General features: G+C 50.0%; 8 protein-coding genes across 8 annotated transcripts; 3 read left to right on the top strand and 5 right to left on the bottom strand.

The window, feature by feature from the left end:
• Positions 1 to 2536: 2536 nt before the first annotated feature.
• Positions 2537 to 3562, bottom strand: J3458_003272 (uncharacterized protein; the record flags this gene model as incomplete). Its single annotated transcript, XM_007815262.2, has 1 exon — positions 2537 to 3562. The coding sequence occupies one exon, from the start codon at positions 3560 to 3562 to the stop codon at positions 2537 to 2539; it is 1026 nt and encodes a 341-aa protein (XP_007813453.2).
• A 3639-nt stretch (positions 3563 to 7201) lies between these two features.
• J3458_003271 (uncharacterized protein) lies at positions 7202 to 8607 on the top strand (the record flags this gene model as incomplete). The annotated part of the gene is made up of 5 exons (XM_007815261.2): positions 7202 to 7375; positions 7442 to 7546; positions 7626 to 7999; positions 8060 to 8127; positions 8192 to 8607. 5 exons carry the CDS (start codon positions 7202 to 7204, stop codon positions 8605 to 8607), a joined length of 1137 nt encoding a protein of 378 aa, XP_007813452.2.
• A 578-nt stretch (positions 8608 to 9185) lies between these two features.
• Positions 9186 to 10805, bottom strand: J3458_003270 (uncharacterized protein). The gene has a single exon (XM_007815260.2). It carries the CDS (start codon positions 10494 to 10496, stop codon positions 9240 to 9242), a length of 1257 nt encoding a protein of 418 aa, XP_007813451.2. The 5' UTR covers positions 10497 to 10805; the 3' UTR covers positions 9186 to 9239.
• A 180-nt stretch (positions 10806 to 10985) lies between these two features.
• Positions 10986 to 12816, top strand: VRP1 (verprolin). Its single transcript, XM_007815259.2, has 2 exons — positions 10986 to 11394; positions 11446 to 12816. Exons 1-2 carry the CDS (start codon positions 11266 to 11268, stop codon positions 12109 to 12111), a joined length of 795 nt encoding a protein of 264 aa, XP_007813450.2. The 5' UTR covers positions 10986 to 11265; the 3' UTR covers positions 12112 to 12816.
• Positions 12817 to 12874: 58 nt separating this feature from the next.
• On the bottom strand, positions 12875 to 13710 carry J3458_003268 (mitochondrial 54S ribosomal protein mL54). Its single transcript, XM_007815258.2, has 2 exons — positions 13333 to 13710; positions 12875 to 13246 (listed from the first exon to the last, which is right to left on the bottom strand). The coding sequence occupies exons 1-2, from the start codon at positions 13655 to 13657 to the stop codon at positions 12990 to 12992; spliced, it is 582 nt and encodes a 193-aa protein (XP_007813449.2). The 5' UTR covers positions 13658 to 13710; the 3' UTR covers positions 12875 to 12989.
• A 180-nt stretch (positions 13711 to 13890) lies between these two features.
• Positions 13891 to 14713, bottom strand: J3458_003267 (uncharacterized protein). Its single transcript, XM_007815257.2, has 2 exons — positions 14336 to 14713; positions 13891 to 14274 (listed from the first exon to the last, which is right to left on the bottom strand). The coding sequence occupies exons 1-2, from the start codon at positions 14559 to 14561 to the stop codon at positions 14072 to 14074; spliced, it is 429 nt and encodes a 142-aa protein (XP_007813448.2). The 5' UTR covers positions 14562 to 14713; the 3' UTR covers positions 13891 to 14071.
• Positions 14714 to 14878: 165 nt separating this feature from the next.
• NSR1_1 (nuclear localization sequence binding protein) lies at positions 14879 to 19857 on the top strand. Its single transcript, XM_007815256.2, has 3 exons — positions 14879 to 15651; positions 15707 to 16314; positions 16377 to 19857. The coding sequence occupies exons 1-3, from the start codon at positions 15043 to 15045 to the stop codon at positions 16705 to 16707; spliced, it is 1548 nt and encodes a 515-aa protein (XP_007813447.2). The 5' UTR covers positions 14879 to 15042; the 3' UTR covers positions 16708 to 19857.
• J3458_003265 (uncharacterized protein) lies at positions 17307 to 19949 on the bottom strand. The gene has a single exon (XM_007815255.2). The coding sequence runs from the start codon at positions 19333 to 19335 to the stop codon at positions 18028 to 18030; it is 1308 nt and encodes a 435-aa protein (XP_007813446.2). The 5' UTR covers positions 19336 to 19949; the 3' UTR covers positions 17307 to 18027.
• Positions 19950 to 20192: the final 243 nt, after the last annotated feature.

Genomic DNA, 20192 nt, shown 5'->3' with positions numbered 1-20192 from the left:
AAGATTATAAGAGAGACTAAAAGTTAGGTAATTAAAGTAAGGGTAATTATATTATAATAATTAAAGCTTATTTTATTTTTTAATTATATAAGATATAGGGAATATAGTTCTAAAGCCCTCGTTTCACGTAACGTTATTAATCGCGTTATAGGTAGGCAGGGTTCCCTAACCACCTTACAATATAAGAACGTTATTCTTTCACGCGATTTAAAGCACTTAAGCCGCTTAAGATAAATTAATAAAAGGTTTTTTAGTAATTATATTAAAGATAACTTATAAGCTTATTTTCTATTAAAATAGCTCTTAGCTTACCTTAATATTAATATTAACCCTTTATATTATAAGCCTTAACCTTTATAAACGGCTTATAAAGGCTATAATTAACGCGGTAAGTACTTATAGTAATAGCACTTAATTTACGAAGAGCCTTAAAGAGGTTAAGCGATAAGAAGAGGTTATTTAAAAAGACGTGGTATATTTATTATAATAGTAAATTTATTAGGGTAATAATAATACTTTAAGTTAAATTAAGATAAATTATATTATTATCTTTAGGCTTTAAGGCTCTCTTTTACTTTTAGCTACTAGTAAAGCCTAATAAAGCCTTTAAGTTATATTAAATCCACTATAAAAAGTAGCTCTTTTAAGCTATAACCTATACTTTAAAGCCTAAGAGCGTTAGTTTTATAGGCATATTAAATATTTACTTTAATCTTCTTATAAAGCGGTTTATAGCCTTATTAATAGTAATATTTATACCTAGATTATAAAGCTTTAAAGACACCTTTTATATGTGGTTAAACCACTTATTATAATAGTTAAAGAAGTTACCCGTAAATGTAAATATATATAAATAAATTTAAATGTACTATTAAAGCTACTAATATTATTTAAAAGTAATAAATTTAATTATAAAATATTTAAAACGTTACTAACCTTCTTTTAAGACCTCTTAATAGGTTTAAATAGCTTTTTTAAGGTGAATTTTAATGTAAATTATAGCTATAAGCTATAAATAAATCTTATTTATTATTATAGGTCTTTAATTATTATTTTTTATATCTTCTTTATCTAATAAAAGCGGGTTTAACCTAATAGTAATAGTAGTAGTAATAATAATAATAGTATATTTATTCGTGTATTTAACCTATTTTTAAACTAGCGTTTTAAGTATAAAAAGCTAGAAAAGAGCTAATAGTAATAATAGAAGGTACTTAATTAAAGGCTCGTAATATACAGGTTAAAAAGGTTAAAATCTCTGCTTATAAGCCTTAATAGATAGGTTATTAGGCTAGTAGATATTATTAGCTACCTACTTACGTGTGTTATTTTCGTTATTTATTAAAAATTCGCTATTAAACACCTTTAATACGGCTTTTTATAAGGCTACTAGAATATTAAGGCTTATAAGTAGCTTCGTAAAACGCGTTATAAGGGGTTTTAATATAGCCGAATTTAATCTGTTACTAAAGTCACTCGAGGTTGCCAGGAAAAGTGGGTCCCGTGACCTCGTTGGAGCCTTATCTGCTCTGAGGGGATACATGCGTCCGCACTCGGAGAAACGAACATTCATAAAAGAGGTCGAGAATGAGAGGCACGGCCAGTGGGGGAAAGCTGACCGAGGAACATGCAACGTATCTGGGGTACCTGACGCAAGTTTTGGCGAATAACACGAGCAGAAAGGTACTGGAAGGTCTGAGACAGTCTTGACTCTGCTCTCGTGGCACATAAACGCCGACGCTGTTTTTTGCGGAACTGATGTTTCTTCTGGAAGCCTTGGTTGTAGCAAGGGCTGCCCTATCGGGAGAGGGTCATTTGATGTCCGATGACAGGTGGTGTCGTCATATAAGCATGGTCCTTTCTACCGAGGGATTTTACTTTCAAATGGTTCATCTAGGGAGAATTGACTACTAGAACATACCCTCCGTGAAATTAAACATGTTGTAATAATCTTTCCGTAATGGGCTCCCTACTGCTTTACAGATGCGCTGCAGATGGTGATTATCACATGAGCAATTTTGTAACGTCATTCGCAGTTAGTTTCTTTCTCAGATCTGCCATGTCCCTGGGCTTCAGAAGTCTAATTGCGCCACCTTGAGGATTTGGGGATGAATATGCAGGGTGGGCAAACTAACCACGCCTAGATGCAGAGTCTAAGAACGTAGTGATATGCTGTGACACTTCATCACAAACTTGGATCCAGTTAGCTTCACAATTGATACGTCTGAACGACTAGCAGGTCCTTTGAGTATCCGCAAGTGGTGACGTGCCGTGTGGCATGCCGCTACGAGGCGCAAGTAAATACAATATTTCCTGTGCAGGCTTCCAGCCATGTAGGGATGACTGTATAACTCATGACTATGCTAGGAAACCATGTGTAGAGGTATGGAATGATCCGCGATACATACTTGCAAAATGATAGTGATTCACATGCAGAAGATAGGGAGCTAAAAAAAAGCCGCAAGTGGTACAGGGCTGCCATGGACACACGCGTCTGCTCTTCTCAGATCATGCTATCCAAAACTGATCTACTTCTTTATTTATTCAAGAACGCCAACAGGACCTTGTGGAAGTTGTTGGGATCGGAAAGCTGGGGGGCGTGGCCCAGGTTGGGGAACTGGTGCAATTCTCCGTTTTGCAGCTGTTTGGCAATCTCGGGACCGAGAATGTCGAAACGGCCCAGCTTGGCGGCAACGGCTGGGGGAGACCACTGAGCCCCAATCGCAGTCTTATCCTTATTGCCAACAATGAGAAGCGTATGTGGCTTAATATCTCCAAAGTAGTGAGCAACGGGCGAGGTGAGAACCATGTCGACAATTTGAGCCTGGTTCTTGACATAGGCCTTGCGCTTAGGGCCGTTGTAGATGTTGACGAGCATGTTGACCCAGGTATCATAAGCTGGCTTCCACTGTCCGACGTAGTACACCTCCTGCTCGTAGCCCTTGATTGACTGGTAGGTGGACGCAGCCTCGCTGACAATAGACTGGTCGATGCTGATGTAGGGAACCCCCTTTTGAACGTAATCCTCCAGACCGACAGGATCAACCATGACCATCTTCTCAATGGTTTCGGGGTACTGGAGCCCGAAGCGAGCAGTCATCATACCACCCATGGAGTGGCCAATGACGGTAACATTGCCAACGCCAGCTGCATTGAGCAGACCGCGTGTGTTCCAGGCAAATTGATTCAGACTGAATTGGTACGCATCCGGCTTGGAGCTCTTGCAGAAGCCGATTTGATCGGGAGCAATGACACGGTAGCCTCTGGCAGCCAGAACGCGGATGGTATCTTGCCACGTCGGGCCGCAGAAGTTTTTGCCGTGGAAGAGAACAGCAGTCTTTCCATTGGGCGTGCAGGTTGGCTTGACGTCCATGAAGGCCATCTGGAGGTCCTGCTGCTGGCTGGTGAACTTGAACACCCTGACCGGCCATGGGTAGGTAAAATTGGAGCCATTGAGCTCGTCAGGGAATGGGCCATTGTCAATGGTACCATTGGCCTGAGCACTCGCCAAGCCAGCGAACAGCCCGACTGTGGCTAGTCCTGACAGAATCGAAAACTTCATATTGTGAATATGACCTGGGATAATAGGCGCGTTCCGTCAAGATAGTTGGAAGCTCGATTGACTCGTATCTTTACCGCGGGGAAAAGAAGGGCCCGTCTCGACTAGAGGAGGGCAAAAAACATGTAAATAAGTCGGGTCTTCGAAGGAGCCGGAGGCGAAGATCCGGATGCGATGCCACGCCGCTTTCTCCTCGTGGCAGTGACTGACCGACAGACACAAGGTTTGTGTCAAATTTGATAAGCCAGGTATGGATGAACCTGTGAATTCAACAAAGAATTGTTTTCATCTGGGGCATGAGCGAGGAGGTGGCGGCGCTACCAGCTTTCGAACCCGATGGTAGTAGTTGGAGTAGTACTTGCAGTATTAGTAGGTTGTAGCCTGTCACAAGTCCGAAATAAATACTAGCCAACCGAATCCGCGGGTACAAATTACCGATTGCACTGCCCTTTCTCGTTAGTCTTTTTTCAACAAGTGGGCTTCAAATATTGCCTGTTGTCGAACTACTGACAACTTCAAATGTGGCCGGGTAATACCATCCGTCACGAAGACCCTTGGCAACCTATGTAGCAGCAAAGCTCCGTCCTATGCACCCGGGGCTCCAATATTGACGGGGGGAAGAGTACTCTCGCTCTGATTTTCTGTTGATTCGTGTGTCGAGAAGGGGAAAAAAACGGCAAAAATTATCGGCTTCTAATTTCCGGATGCATGTCTTCTGTTGCCCCGTCCCCACCAGTGCAGCTGTTGGCGGCCGTTGTCCACGGGCGGGACAATCATTTGTCAAGAAGCACTGAGGTCCTTGCAAGAAGAGGCCGCTGTGTCGAGCAGTAACATCTGATAAAGTAGCATTGATGAATGTAGGCGTCTGGAAGCGTCTAGAGTGATGAAATCACGAGGGTCCGGTGTTGGCTTCTCAATGTGACAGGTCTATTAACGCCCGACGTCCCCGTGTCAATCCGTATTGCAGGGGAGGAAGGCATGGTCGAGGTCCTTCCTGTACCTGCAAAATTGCCCCTATGAAATCTCTAATGCTAGTCGATGACTGCGCCCGATATCATGTGATACGTCTGCATTGAACTCACAAAATATTTTTGCATTTGAAGTCTTAGTCTGAACCCGCATCGGCCATTATGAGTACTGCCATTTGTCATTACAGTGTAGGCATACAAGCCCTGGACTAGCAAGTGAGAATTGCGACCACAAAAAGACCTGCTGACAAATAGCTCGCATATTGACCACCCATCTTAGAGTCGGTGTTCACTTCAATGTTCAACGCAGCAGCCCTTTGTCTGTGGGCATGAAGATACGACGGACACAAGTGTACATTCAATAACTTCTCCATGTCCTCTTCCTGCAGAGAAAAAGGCGAATAGCAGGGCCGTGTTTTGAATACAAAACTTTTGCCATTCGTGTAAACGACTCGACTTGCTGAGGCCTGTGTTGTGGCCACATTGACGACATGGTTCATAGATGGCAACTTGGTACTGTGGCTTAGCTTTTCTGCAAGGGCAAGCGGTACGGCATTACGTGAGGTGAGAAGATAACAAGACACCAGCTTCTATTTGCTCATTAGTCGAGGGGCACGGAAGGGTACACCTTCAAGGAACAAGAAAACCCTGAGCAGACAAATGGCCTTTGGAAATTGCTGACAGTACAGAGTAGTTTGAGGTGTGCTTGCCCAGGCCATACAACAGCCCTTTATGCCTCCCGGTGGTGTCAACAGAACCACTACGGTGCACTTTCCAGGACAGAGAGTGTAGATGTCCAGGACAGGACCTGTCCGCCGGCGTGGACAAACGCAATGGAACGTTAAACTGTCACCAACATGGTACGAGATCGAGGAGCCAGCCGCCTGCCTGTCTGGGATGTGAACCGGGAACAAGCACCTTTTCATCAGGGGACAGACTGGGTCAGGGATGGCGGCTGAAGACCCACGGCCCCATTTGCGCTCGGCTGGGGATTTTTGACTTGGCTACGGAGTATCCCGAGGGAGGGGGAAACGACTGGTCAAAGAAAAGGTGTCTAGTCCATGGTTCTTCTCCCCTTGTTCTTCTCACTTGTCAACGTACCACTGGATTGATCGTTCGCCGAAGCGCGCCAGGAATTTCATGTTAGAGACTTGAAATATACGGAGCATGCAAACCGTCATCCTATCATGGGTGGACATTGATCAGGTACCATCTTGCCTTGCAGCGATTGAGAGCTTCTGACTGGAGTCACAGCTTTGTGTGCCTCCAGCTAGTCAGCTAGTCATGTCCCTCGGCACCGCAATCGTGTTAGTAAGAGCCAATTCAAGGTCGCCTTCGTTGGATACTAACGGCGTATAATAGCGTTGGCTAAACGAGACGGAGAATATGAAGTATTTGTTCTGGGGCTAACCCTTTCATCTAGGCGAAGCCAACCGTGAAGCAGCGGGGATAACATGCTTGCACAGCAGAAACGGCAAACCCGCTTCGCTATCTTGACAGCGGTTGGTGCCACATGGGCGATGCGACTCCCTGCATCAGGGTTGAAGCTTCTACAGTACCCCAACCTCTCAATCAATGATATAAGTAAAGAAAATGCTTTTCAGAGTGGAAAGAAGCTCGTCTCTGCGTCTTGCGCTTCAACTTTGTCTTGGTTGGGTCACGAGGAAGAAAGTTAAGCGAGTTGCCATCACATTTTGCTCTCTACCAAAAGAATGCGTCATATACAGGGAATAGACCGGGGCTGCAGGTGTACCCGAAGCAAACCAGTTGACCACTCCAAATAATGATTGGGGACGAAGCAGCATATGGGTATAACAAGAAGCTTCCATTTCAATCGTCATGAAAGAGTCGAGTTTCGCTGACGGGGTGTACTTGTTGATCGACATTCGTTCGAAGATCCAGGCCCGTGTCACCTCAGGCCGCAGCATCTTGCCACACTTACCACCGACAGGCGGAACCTACTTGGTGCGTGGTCCGATCACTCAATCGTGTAATTTAATGTTATCAAAGACCACTTCCGGGGCCTGTTCGGGTGGGGAAGAGGGTACTTTGTCGGATAATTCCATGGTTTGATGTTGGCGCCACGATACAGGGCATGAGTCCCGGGCACGATGAGGTTGAGACGCGAGAGACAAGACCAGGAGGGCAGAAAGCCATACCTCATCTGAAAACCTGCAAGAGTACGCATCATGGCGAAGTTGGTGGCCTGCTGGATCAACCCTACGTTGGTTGTTTGCCAAGTTCTTTGCATATGTACTATCAAAGCCCACTCAAGGAGTTGACAGCCAACGTGAGAGTACTCGTACAAGCAGGAAAGGGACCGCTTCCGGTTGCATCCACCCTCCTCTTTTGATGCCGCAATACAGCCCCCCCCCCCCCCCTCTCCTCCCCCGTGATAACAAAGTAGTGCGTTTAGTGGCGTATAACCTACATCTTAAGAGAGGGTGTTTTGCACTGGGACAACTGAAGGTATGATATGAGCAAGAAGTTCAACCCCTACAAGTCCTGGAGTCGTTGTGACAAGTCTTAACCCAACAACTTCACTGATGGAACTATACAACCGCGCCTAATTCTCAAAGGTTTGAGAATAAAATATTGTCCCTTTTGTCCAGTTCGACAAAGGGTATTATTGATTTTTGTCCGACCAAGTCGTATTCATTCACCAACCGCAGAAATGGAGTCTGGCAATGGACCTAACGACACCCACGACAGCCATGCAAGCCAGGTCACCGCGCCTTGCATCATCTTCTTTATATTGACTCCCGTCTTTCTGATAACCAGAATATGGAGTCGTTTGAAGAGAGGTTCGGGTCTAGGATTGGATGATTATACCATTTTAATATCATTTGTAAGGCAACCATGTGGATTCGTATCTACATTGCCCGATCAGGTTTTGCTGATTCTTTTAATGGAGGCCTGTACTCTTGCTGTTCAGATTCTAATGATGTCTGCTGTGAATCATGGTTTCGGAACGCATATTTATCACCTTTCTCACGATGAAAGACTCATGGCTTTAAGGGCATGTCTGTCCCACCAGTTTTGTTGTTGGACTCCCGGCCGTGTAGGAAGTCGTCGGCTAACCTCTCTGTGCGGAATAGCTGTTTTACGTTGCTCAAATATTTTACAAAATTACCATTAATCTCACCAAATCATCGATTGTTCTTCTGTATCTACGCATCTTCCTCCAACGATGGTTTCGAATCTGTTGCTATATCCTCCTGGGCCTCTTTGTTGCGTACATGATTGCGACAGTCGTCGCATCAATCTGGCAGTGCAGTCCGATCAAAGGTGCGTGGGACAAGAGCATGAGTCCAATATGCATCAGTTTGACAAAGAACTGGTACGCCAATGCCGGCTACTCCATCGCCACAGACGTCTTGGTCCTGTGTTTGCCAATGCGGCCTATCTGGACATGCAAGCTGCCCGTCAACCAGAAGAGGGCGCTCATGTTGGTTTTCGCCTTGGGAGGCTTGTAAGTAATTGAAACGCACTATTTCAAAATTGTCGTGGCCAACGCGTATACAATTTCTAGCGTCACAATCACCTCCATCATGAGAGCAACCACTCTCAGCTTCTCGACCAAGAGTCCCGATCCTACCTGTAAGGAACTTTTTTTTTCTCTGCACACCAACGTGGGACTTTGAATACACTAACGCACCCTAAGATGACATCACATCAACGCTATGGACAATGATTGAAGAAAACGTTGCCATTATCTGCGCCTGTCTGCCCATGTGCCGCATGGTCCTCGCCTGGATCTTCCCCAAGGCCTTCCCATCCCCTTCAATAGCTGCCAGCGGCGGCGAAGGATCCGGCGGCCCAGCCTACACTATTGGTTCAGCTCCGAAACAGCCCTCTCCTTCACACGACGACGACGACTGGCAACCGTATTCCGGCCCTGCCAAGTGCGAAGGCCACAATCACAGTATTGCCCGCTACCACCCGGAAGACGCCAGCAGCGAAGAGTTTATTCTGCACTCTGTTACAAAGCCAGCTACGCTCGAAACGGACGGAGCAGCCATTCGGAAAGCAACCCACTACGAAATCTCGTACGAGCGAGACTCCTACAATAAGGTGTAGACACAATTCGTGGCCTTGATGACGTAGTGAATTGCGCGACTAGTTGGAGAGATAGATTAGGTCTGGTCTCGATTACTGCATACCCAGGGATTATGCCCCTGGATGGGCAAGGGAGAAACAAAAGTAGTATGTTGCAAGCTTTCCCCGGAAGCAGTAAAAATAGAATCATGGATTCACGAGTTTTGGAAAGTACTTATATTTACGCAAAAGATCAACGACTTTCCTCTTTTCCGCCGCAATCCGCCTTCGCCAAAAGTTCGCCGCGGCACGGAACGATCATGCTTCGGGCGTGAGACGGGCGAGCTTATCCAACACACAACTATCTCTTTACTTGCCTAATCTGGCACCAGGTCCCGTTTGTTGACTTTTGTTCTGTTTGGCTCACTGGGATCGACACGACCGGGGTAGAGTTGCGGTGGCCCTGTAAGCCGTCAGGTTTCGTGCTGTTTGCAGATTTGGTCTACGTCTCCTACTAATAGGATAAAAGGAGTCTGGAGTTCAGGGGGGAATGTTCACTGTAGATTTGCAGTTGGCTCTTGGATGATACGAAATGAGATGAATGCAAATGACTTGTAGTATCCATGGTACAACAACACATCTGTAGTACTTTACACAATGACAACTGAGAATAGTTAGCTCATGCCCTCCATGAACTCTACACGATCCAGAAGCATCTGTCTATAGCCCATGTACTCTTTCAATCCCTCCCACTCTGGGCCCGTCTCCTCACCGTGTCTCCAGGGCTCTTGGAAACCCCATGCACAGGCGACCTTGTCCAGGGCAGCGCGTTCATCTTCTCGTAGCCACCTGTATCGTAGAGGCGTCCCGGGGGCCCATGTAACTCGTTTCATTTGGTCCTTGTTGCTGAGTTTGGCAATGACACCCAGCGATCCTACAACGAAGAAATAACCCGAAATACCGGCGACACCAATTCCAGTGGCGGTGCTAATGTCCATTGTGTTTTGCCAGTAGGCTGCGTAGGCGGTCGACAGGCCGAATATACCAAAGGGTAAGGTGGCAAGACCGATTGCCGGGGCGGTGCCGTGGCGTATTAATTTCTGGCGTTTGAATGCTGGGACGGTGTATGCTGCTTCGATGATACCCAGCGAGGCATCTAGGTTTTTGGCGTCAATGGCTGTCTGAAGAGCCGTGGCGGCGACCCCTTCCTCAATAGCTCGTGACGCGGCATTGGGGTTCGGCTGGACGTAGTGGATCTGGCCCTCTTTCACCACGGGCTTGGGCTTGGAAGCATAGAGCTCCAGCACGGAGGGGAGAGACTCGGGACGGCCCAGTTGCGACTGGATCTGGACATAGGTCTCGAGAAATTCAGGAGTCATCTCGACGTTGGGGTGTGTGATGATGCTATATGCCGCGTACGATATTCTGTTGACAGCTTCTTGGATCTTGGCTTCGATTGGTATCCTTGCGCCAGTTCGCTCGGCGCCGAGAGCAACCAGTTTTGATGCAGAGGCTTTAGACTGCGCTTCTGCCCGCTTCAGCTGAGGATGGAGGGCGGACGCAGCGCGGAGGCATGATTCGAGAGCGGCATTGGTCAACTGGACGGCTGGGATGCCGTCGACAGAGAAGAACTTGTTTTTGCTGTCCTCAGCTACCTGGGCGGGGGCCGCAGGGTCGGTGACATGCGCCGGCGCCGATGCATTTGAGGGTTGGGTTCGTCTCACGAATGAGGGCTGATCGTGGTCGCCTGTGACATTGCTTGCCGCCGTCGATGACCATCTCGGCGCACATGTCGTCCGCCCCAGCTGCCTCGAAACACCAGCGCATCGAACGGACCATCGCACGCCAATGGGTTGTTTGGACGCTTGTGCCTGGGTGAAGGCGCAAGAGTCGCAAACAAAGCCGATGTTTCTAGGCGTCGCACGTCTCATCGTGGGCGAGATGGCCTATTGGCGGGCAATGGTGTGTCGGGATTGCGATTGAGATGGTCGTTGACTGGAAGCTGCCAGGAGGTTGAAACCAATAATTTTCACTTGACCACCTCGCAGTCCGGCCGGGGCTCTCCTTCCATTGGTGCTTCCACCGTTGCCCCACCGGTTGCCTCGAGAGTTGGCAAAAAGGAACCCGTCGTGCCGGTGTGATCTTTGGCGGAATCAAGGTGAACAACTCTCATGGGCAGAAAAACAAACCTGCGACACTCTCAGATTCAAATGTCCCGGTTGATGCATTTAACCACTTGCTTCGTCGCGTTGTTCCGGAGCACTTTGTTGGACCCTTTGTTTGCCAAGTAGTACTCCGTACAAGTCAGCAATAGCCCGGGAAGCGGGGCCGTGGAGAGGCACTGGCTGGGACCTGACAAGGCCGCATTCGCCACCCACGGATGACGAAACATTGGAACTTTGTGCATGCTCCCACAACGGCTGCGAGGACGCCGTGCCATCTCACCTCACCTCAACACCGAGGCGTTTCTGCGACCTTCTTGTACCACTTCCACCGACAACGGTTTTCCACAACTCTCTTGCGACTCTTTTGGGTCCTGAAACGGCTGGTTTGAAGCAGCAGGCTGCTCGAATCTTCATATAGACGCTGGCCGACCTCGGACGGTCTTCTGTTCCCCCGCGCTGCCTCTGCATTTCTCGGCAGCATCCCAACCTTGAAGTCGATATAGCGATACATAGATATACAGATTCAGCATAAAAGATGCCAGCACCTCCTCCTCCTCCGCCGCCGCCTCCTCCCCCGGGTGCTGCAGGTCCTCCTCCCCCTCCACCACCACCCGGAGGAGCACCTGGAGGGATGCCCTCACGACCTCCTGCTTCCGGGAATAGAGTATGTTGCTCACTGTCCTGGTTCTATTTATTGCAGCTAATTATCTATCAGAACGCCCTATTATCAGATATCCAGAAAGGAAAGTCCCTAAAGAAGGCTGTTACAAATGATCGATCTGCACCAGTTGTTGGGAAGACATCATCTGGTGGTGGTCCTGTACTTGGAGGAGCGCCAGCAGTTCCTGGTGGGCTGGCACCGCCAGTTCCTGGAAACCGAGCGAGAAGCAATAGCGATCAAGGCTCTGGCCAGGCAGCGAGCTCGGGCATGGAGTCGGCAGCGCCACAACTCGCTGGGCTATTTGCTGGTGGTATGCCAAAGCTGAAGAAGCGAGGTGGAATAGATACGGGGGCAAATTCAGATGCCTCATATCTCTCGGATCCTGGAGAGTCGAGAAGTTCAGCACCTAAACCTCCTGGTGCTCCGAAACCACCAAGTGGTGCAGCGCCTGCTATACCTGGACGTGGTCTTCCCATTCTCTCTCCCGGCGCAGCAGGCCACTTGCGCAAGACAACGCCCCTAGGAGGATCAAAACCTCCTCCACCACCGATTGGTAAAAAGCCGCCTCCTCTGCCGACATCTCGGAAGCCTTCTTCAAAAGCCATTTCCCCAGCTGCTGCTGCGCCGACACCACCTCCGCCTCCGCCGCCAGCCAGTGCAGCCCCTACTCCATCTGCTCCTCCCCCCCCCCCCTCCCCCTCCGGCACTATCTGCTCCTAGTCCAGCAGCACCTCCTCCTCCTCCTCCAGCTTCGGCTCCTCTTCGACCCTCGGGATCTCCAGCTCCCAGGACCCAAGCACCACACCCGCCTCCTCCGCCTCCTCCTGCCAACTCAGCGCCGATACCCGCCCACTCTCCAAGTTCCGCTCCTCCGCCGCCGCCAAATGCAGCTCCGTCACCGCCTACATCGCAGTCACCACCGCCGCCGCCTCTCTCAAGAAACCGGGGCGCTTCTATTAGACAATCTATGCTGGATCCCAGCTCATATACCCTGTCTGCGAATGGCAGTGGCTCGCCGAGCCCAAGCCGAAATCCATCGCATTCTCCCTCTCCTAGCATTGGAGGAAGGTTCATAGTCAACGATTCAAGGTGGCAATTCAAGGATGAAAGTTTGTTGCCCAAGCCCAGAGACTTTCGCGGAGGGCCAAAGAAGTATAGGGCGGGCAGAGGTAGCAGTGTGCCATTGGACTTGAATGCGTTGTAGGAGAGTAGAAAGTTGGAATCAATGGACGAAACATTTTGGTGTACAATTAGCATGCTTCATTCCAGGGAGCATATAAGTAGTAGTTATGAGTTGACATGTTATGAACGGTACTTCCACTATTATCAAGCAGGCATATTAAATATTTCAGCCGCGGGCACGCTCAGCACTTTTGGTCGATAATTATTGGACCCCAGGTAGCACAGCGAAGAAATGAAAAGTAGAGAAGTGATTTTTTAATGTGTAATTTTCTCTTTTTTTTTTTTTTTTTAAAAAAAAAAATAGCTTCTGGATGCGTAGATATATTTCCTCTATACAAGTCACACTATGCGTAATATAGTACATTTTGGCTTCTCCCGTCATGCGTATTGTACAAGTCCACGAGGCCTGCCAAGGTTTACATGGACTTCAAGTAGTTTGCCTCCTTGATCTTGGCCTTTCTCTCCTTTCGCATAGCCTTCCTGAGCTCTTCTCTCTTCTCGGCAGCCGCAATATTATCAGCAACACTCCCGCCCTCTTCACCGGGCAGATTAATCGACTGGTGCTGGATGGGAACCTTGGGGGTCAAAGCAGCGAGGTTTCCTTCGGCAAGAAGCTTGGCCTCGAGGGCCTTCTGGCGCTTGGCCGCCAACTTTCGCTGCTTCTTGGACTTGGCTATTCGGACAAATGTCAGCTTCAATTCGATAAAATCGGAAGAGGGTCTCGGAAGCTAGTGCGAGGCCAGTTCTGCTCCAACATACAGAATTCGTCTCCAGCATTTTCGTCAGCCGCGTCCGCGCCCTTCTTCATCACGTCAAGACATGACCACAGCCACTCGGGGTATTCCTCGTCTTTCTTGGCGACGGGGTCCTGGCCGCCCTTGTTGTAGTTCAATCCGGCTAGGACGGTGCCTTCGGGGCAAATTGATCGCGGTATTGACGATTCCTTCGCCGGGGCATCTGCGTTTGTCACGGGTGTTGACAGCTTGGGCTCAGCAGCGCGTACTTGCGCCGATGCGGAAAATTGCCGTAGTAGGGGTAGCCTTTGCCTTGCGGCGGTTGTGCGAATGCACCTTGTGCATAGCATGGTGCTGGTTTTTTTCCCTTTGGCGATTTGCAGTCAGAGGTGATGGAGACGAGGCTTGGAAGTTTGGGTGCACGGTGGTAGTCAAAATTTAGCCCGGGCAGGTGCGTGCAGATTGGGCCAATGGGGGTGGCCAGCGCAACACGGCACGCAGCCTCGTCACTTGTGCGCATGACCAGTTATAGCACGACGACGGCAGACTTGCTGCCTTCAACAGCAAGTGTTAACTTGACAAATAATAATGATGTCTAATGGTATTCCATTAAATGCCGATATATAGATATATACATACACGCACACTTGTGCAGGATCCAGGTGCTGCTTCTGGTCAATGCCCTCGACGCTCTTCTCCTCACTCAGATTGGACTACCACTTGTACATCTCTGTTCGCTTGATCGCCCATTTGAAGCTCCTGTTCTACAAATTCCAGTACCCAGTATTCCATTTCTGGGGCTTCTCTTGAGACGAAAATCGAGCGCCGCCGTTAATCTTGGCCATCTTGTCAGTAATGTGAGTTTTTGCAGCAATATCGAGCTCTTGGTCTTTCTGTTCGAGGTAATTTTGTTGCAAGAACTTGGTTCCCCTGATTTTGTTCGTAGCAAGCATCTGCAGGTATTTCTCTGCGCGCCCATGTTGTCAGCGTTTATACCCTCCTGGTTCAAACACTTAAAGCCCACTCACCTCGCAACTCGCCGCAGTTCTCCAAGTGGTTAACGCCCTCGCGCATGTAGCACTTGCCCAATTCCTCTCCAACAAGCCGTGTCTTCATGGCGCCGACCCATTGTTCTCTGATGATGGCATCTTCAGCGGCTTTGAAGGCTTTGGTGTCGTCGTAGTCGACGCCGTTGAAGGTCGGCGCAACATTGGGTTTCTGGCTCTTGAAGAGCTCGGATTCCGGTGTCGGCATATTGACAGAGAAAACTGAGTCTCCTTTTCACGGGGCAGAGGCCGTCGATAAAGGAAAACGTTGTCCGGCGGCGGCAAGAAATTGCTATCTGCAGCTCACGAAAGAGATCGTGGGTATGGCCAGGAAGAGAGTTCAATTCGGCCATAATGAATACACGCCTAAATTGCAAGGCACCAAGCATCTACGGCGCATCTAGGTACGTACCGTTGACTTTTCACCGCCTTTGGTTTTGACCCACAATTTGGCTGGCGGAAAGGGAAAAAAAAAAAAAAATCTACACCGCGCGGCGAGGCCCAGCCTCCAGCCGCAGAAAAAGGGAAAAAAAAGTAGAAAACCACAACTGGACCTGCCCACCCTCCATTTTTATTCTCTTCCCATCACACATTTCCTAGGATTTTGCATCATTTTTGCATTCCGGTTCCCATTTTCACTCTATTTACCGTTATTTTTCTGTACTTCCTCTTTTAAAAGAACAGATACGATGGCCAAGTCAAAGACCAAGGAGAGCAAGAAGGCTGACGCCGCTCTATCTACTGTTAAGAATGCTGGTGTTACCAAGGCTTCCCAGTCCACCAAGTCCAAGTCCAAGGAGATTGCCAAGGCTGCCGCTAAGAAGGTAGTCAAGGAGAAGGACGCCCCTGAGAAAAAGAAGAAGAAGAAGGTCGTCGAACCTGAGTCTTCTGAGTCCTCTGATTCTGAGAGTGAAAGCGACTCTGATGCCTCTGAGAGCTCCGACTCTGAATCCGAGGCTGAAAAGAAGCCTGCCGTCAATGACAAGACCAAGGCGAAGGCTAAGAAGGCCGATTCTGACAGCGAGTCCGAGTCCGAGTCCGAGTCTGAAGCTGATTCTGACTCCGAGTCCGATTCTGACAGCGAGTCCAAGGAGGAGACTAAGAAGCCTGCCACCAGCGGCAAGGCCAAGGCCGCTGCCTCTGAGTCTGATTCTGATTCCGACTCTGGCAGCGAATCCGCCGAGGAGTCCGCCAAGCCTAAGGTCAATGGTAAGGCCAAAGCTGAAGCTGATGACTCTTCAGATTCCTCTGACTCTTCTGACTCTGAGGAGGAGAGCGATGACAAGGCCACCGCCAAGGTTGGTAGTTTCTATTCCTTGGTTTATACATGATACTGAACTAACTCGCTCGTAGAAGGCAGCCGACTCTTCTGACTCTGAAGAAGATTCAGACGATAGCGATGACAGCAATGAAGACGATGCCGAAGAGTCTGACGAGTCCAAGACCAAGACTGAGGATGCCTCTGCCTCCAAGAAGCGCAAGGCTGAGGAGGAAATCGACGCCACCCCCAAGAAAGCTAAGACTGATGAACAAGCCGCCTCTACTTTGTTCGCTGGCAACCTGAGCTGGAACATTGATGATAACGCCTTGTCCGAGGCTTTCAAGGGGTTTGAGGGCTTAGTCGGTGCTCGTGTTGTCACCGACAGAGACGGCGGCCGCAGCCGTGGCTTCGGATACGTCGACTTTGAGACGGCCGAGGCCGCCACCAAGGCTTACGAGGCTATGCAGGGCTCTGAGTTGGACAGCCGTCCTCTTAACCTGGATTACGCCAACTCTCGGCCTGCCGATTCTAACCCCCGTGACCGTGCTACGGACCGTGCCAAGAAACACGGCGACTCTGTCAGCCCCGAAAGCGAGACTCTCTTCATCGGCAACTTGCCCTTCGACACTGACCAGGAGACTGTCCGTCAGTTCTTCGCCGAGGTCGCCGAGGTCGCCAGCGTTCGCTTGCCTACCGACCCGTGAGTCCTGTCTAAACTCCGTTGCATTGCTGTCAATCCGAAACTAACTGTTCTCGTAATAGTGACTCTGGAAACCTAAAGGGATTCGGCTATGTTACCTTCACCTCGGTCGAGGACGCCAAGAATGTCTTTCAGCAGTTGAATGGTGCTCCACTGGGCAACGGCAGGACATCTCGCAGCGTGCGTCTTGACTTTGCCAGCAGCCGTCCTCAGCAGGGCGGCGGTGGCTTCGGTGGTGGTCGCGGTGGACGTGGAGGGCGTGGAGGGCGTGGAGGTCGCGGTGGTGATCGTGGCCGTGGCCGTGGCCGTGGAGGCGGCCGTGGGGGTTTCGGCTCCGGTGCCAACCGAACTGCTCCTTCCAGCTTCGCCGGCACCAAGATGAACTTTGACTAGAGAAAGCAAATATGTACCTGGGGGCTATCAGTGGGCTTTCGATAAGTGGGCTGTCGTATTCGACACAAGTTGGCGGCTACGTCCTTGCGACTAGCCTGTGGGCTTTGGGAGGTCGTTTCGTGCAATCGAAGCGGCAATAGACCTGTGGGCATGTACACTTGTTTCGTGGGCTCGTGGCTGTCACATATTTTCTTCGCCTTGTGAAGAGAAGCATCTGTGCGCTAGGTGGCATACTTTGGCTTTTTGATGGCGGGCAATTCGAGAATTTGCGTCGTTTTTACGACATGCATACCAATGGGATTCTGAGGGACTTTGACGGGCTTATTCAGAGGGACGGTATCCTCGCTTGCTATCCAGCAATGAGGCGAACTGATCCCTTTTGGGTTCGCACGAAAGACTTCTGAGGGACCTGGGGGCTCCTGCAATTGCAAACTTGAAGCTTGTGAGTTGACGTGACGTCGCAACATCCATGCCAATACCACCCTGGAAGCTGTCGTATGAAACTTGTTTCCTTATTTTTCCCCCATTTGTTGTAATTCTCTTGAGGTGAGTAACCTACGCTGAGTGGCCCGAATCATTTCATAGATCTTTGGCGTTATGGCTAGGAAAAGTAATACACTTTCGTTCATTACTACTGTGCATACTTGTGCGTGAAGTGAGCCTCTGCATCACAGAGCGGCAAGGCGTGGTGGATTTAGTTCTACGTCTGTATTTTGCCGCTGAAAAAGGAAAGTTGACCAGGTTGACTCAAGCGGAACCAAGTGAATGAATGTAATACCAATATTTGTTTCAAATACCTAGGTAGATTACTCCGTATCTTGGAGGCCTTGGAATTTCATCGGTAGAACCCCCTACGCCAACATGCAGTCGTAATTAAATCATTCCGCTAAATTGTTGCCAGACTTTAGTTCATCCACAGTAACGGCTCGGTTTCCCATGTTTTCGTAACCAAATCATTATATCCTAGTAACCCTGATGCCGACTTCTTCATAAATGCAATTCCGGAATACGTAGATTTCGACCGGATACTGTGTATTTCCTTACAGCAGCGAAGGCTGCAACGATCTCTCTCTCGGCTCCAGGCCCTGGAAGCACCTCGGAATTACCCTGTTAAATTATTGATAGTGCTTTGCCAGGGGGCCTTTAGTGGTGATAGACATATCAATCAGCAAGAATTGCCCATTGATCTCGAATCTTGACAGACACATCGTTGCAGCCTCCGCTGCTTGAAGGGAATGGTATAGAACTGGCCGTGCTCCGGGAACATATGTATATATGTGTATAGGCATGACTACCCGCCGTTTTTTGGGTCAGCCGTACTTAGGCCTGGGCCACGATGCTCTTGCTAACGGCTCCAGCTCCCCATCTCAAGCGTCGGAGACCACCAGAGCTTCGCATCACCTCGCGTCCAGTATGGGACGTTTCGTTGGCAGCGCTCATGCTAGCTGATAAGGCGTCATGAGCTTCTTGACGGCCAACCTCACGTCCAATGACATAGCCAGCTCCGAAGCCAACCACGGAGACGAGAACAACGACACCTGCGCTGACCACCCATGTCAAAAGGGTGGGCGAGATAAGAGCCGCCTCGTCGGAGCCAACTACAACTTTCTTCTTCTTGCTTGCCCTGGGGCTCCTTCCCGCAGAGCCAGATCTCTTTGACTTATCGGCTTGTCCGGTTGTCCTTGTCGGTGATCTTGCAGGCGACCTTCGCCTTCGCGGAGACACTGCAGTGACTGGCCGTGGCTGAGAAGGTTCTTGCATCAACTCAGACTCAGGCACAAGTCGAAGTTCCATGGGTTGGTCGCTCGGGCCGACGCGCACGCCATTACGTGAGGCCCGCCAAGCTTCGGCCTCTTCCTTTGACTTTGGTAGGCCGCGCGCCGCAGCCGCGCAAGACAACAACGTTGTAAGAGATGCCCGCAAATCTTCATCGTTGTCTTCACGAACCGAGGGCGACATGAATGATGGCCCGTCCCGGTGGACGCGGGTCTGCGACCGTTGGGAGAAGGACGGCCGAGTAAATCCGCTGTGAGGATGAGGCGGCATGCTCGACGTAGCAGATTGACTTCTTTGAGGAGCGCCGGCGGAAGGGTGTGAAAAAGCATTTGGCTGTGGGCGAAACACGGGTCTATCAGAAACACGACCAAGGGCAGTCGCATCGTCGCCGTCCGAATCCGAGTCGGCATCCGAGGCCTCACCTACATTCCCAGGCGGTGCAGGGTGGGCATTTTCAGTTGAACTCGTCAACAGCCGATCATCTTCGCTTTCGCTCTCGTCATATTCCTCTTGACTGCTCGCGCCTGCAGCGTTGATGGCTGTTTGCCGGTGAGACACCGATCGAGCGGAGGAGGCCTGTAAGCGACGACGGCGGTTGTACGGACCTCGGACCCGCAGGCCGGTGGTGACGATTTCATCTCCGATGCTGGACAAGGACGAAGATGATGGTTGGGAGGCAACTTCAACCCAAGATTCTGCGGCTGTTAGATGAGATGACGACGGGCAGGTTGACGGCAAGAATATACCTTCAAATCGACGCGGATGTGATAAGCCGGGACTGGATCTGGAAGGGCCTGGCTGCGACACGGTGCCCCGCGGACCCTTGTTAGACTGGGTAGTATTTCCATCCATAATGGCAAGGTTGGGCTTTCTTTATTTGTTATTGTATGTGAAGCAAATGTGATTCAAAAGGACCAGAGATTTATGCTCGATGGCGAGGGCAACACTTGGTGATGCGATAAAAGAGGACGAACAGCCACCGTTCAGCGGTCGGCGAGCCCCGCCCGGTGGTCACTGGTGAGACGTCAGTGTCACTGTCCTATAAATGCACGCCTCGTCCGCCGCGTGGAACAAGGACAAAGAAGCTGTGAAAGCCGTGGTTATTTTTGAACGGGTTGGAATGAAGGCGGGTGAAAAAGGCAGATGAACTATAGAGGGGAAATCCGAAGAGGACGATAAGATAGGAGATTCGTTTATGGTGGTGCGAAGTCGGGAGGAAGTGGACAGCCAAGCATCAATCGAGGGAAGGTTCAAGGGACCTGCGGGACTTGCGTTACTTGCGGTACTTGCGAAGTGGTATTTCTGACATTTGACCGCACCTGCACAAATGCGCGCATCTGCTCGACCGGTACTTGGCGCGCTGGTACACGCTTGGCACACCTGTGGTACGATTCCGCTTTTGGTGCTTAGCGGTTGAGCGGTTGAGCGGGTGTTGAGGTTGTTGAGGTTGGGCAGCTCCGCTCTCTTCTCTCTGATCTCTCGCTGCGAGTCTCTCTGATATGCCCAGGTGCCCAGATGCCCGCCCTCTTCTAAGTTCTCACTTGCACAGCACGAGTGCGCAAGTGGCATGGCAGATGGACACAGATGGGTACAAGGTGCCTAGAGAGGCCCCTCATTGACTCAGTGGCCTGCAGCGCTTACGGGGGCGTTGGGCAAGTACCAGGTCTCGGTACTTGCATGTGCCTATGCGCATGTACACCGTCTGCACC

Source organism: Metarhizium acridum (genome assembly GCF_019434415.1).
Source record: "Metarhizium acridum strain ARSEF 324 chromosome Unknown scaffold_13, whole genome shotgun sequence".
Taxonomy (NCBI): Eukaryota; Fungi; Ascomycota; class Sordariomycetes; order Hypocreales; family Clavicipitaceae; genus Metarhizium; species Metarhizium acridum.
Note: the sequence above shows the minus strand (reverse complement) of the source record. Positions and strands in the feature narration are given on the sequence as shown.

Coding starts and splice junctions, on each gene's coding strand:
- J3458_003270 (XM_007815260.2), bottom strand. CDS start 10,496: ATGAGACGTGCGACGCCTAGAAACATCGGCTTTGTTTGCGACTCTTGC.
- VRP1 (XM_007815259.2), top strand. CDS start 11,266: ATGCCAGCACCTCCTCCTCCTCCGCCGCCGCCTCCTCCCCCGGGTGCT. Junction 11,395..11,445: donor CTCCTGCTTCCGGGAATAGA/GTATGTTGCTCA, acceptor ATTATCTATCAG/AACGCCCTATTATCAGATAT.
- J3458_003268 (XM_007815258.2), bottom strand. CDS start 13,657: ATGCTATGCACAAGGTGCATTCGCACAACCGCCGCAAGGCAAAGGCTA. Junction 13,247..13,332: donor AAATGCTGGAGACGAATTCT/GTATGTTGGAGC, acceptor TTGTCCGAATAG/CCAAGTCCAAGAAGCAGCGA.
- J3458_003267 (XM_007815257.2), bottom strand. CDS start 14,561: ATGCCGACACCGGAATCCGAGCTCTTCAAGAGCCAGAAACCCAATGTT. Junction 14,275..14,335: donor GAACTGCGGCGAGTTGCGAG/GTGAGTGGGCTT, acceptor ATGGGCGCGCAG/AGAAATACCTGCAGATGCTT.
- NSR1_1 (XM_007815256.2), top strand. CDS start 15,043: ATGGCCAAGTCAAAGACCAAGGAGAGCAAGAAGGCTGACGCCGCTCTA. Junction 15,652..15,706: donor ATGACAAGGCCACCGCCAAG/GTTGGTAGTTTC, acceptor ACTCGCTCGTAG/AAGGCAGCCGACTCTTCTGA. Junction 16,315..16,376: donor GTTCGCTTGCCTACCGACCC/GTGAGTCCTGTC, acceptor TTCTCGTAATAG/TGACTCTGGAAACCTAAAGG.
- J3458_003265 (XM_007815255.2), bottom strand. CDS start 19,335: ATGGATGGAAATACTACCCAGTCTAACAAGGGTCCGCGGGGCACCGTG.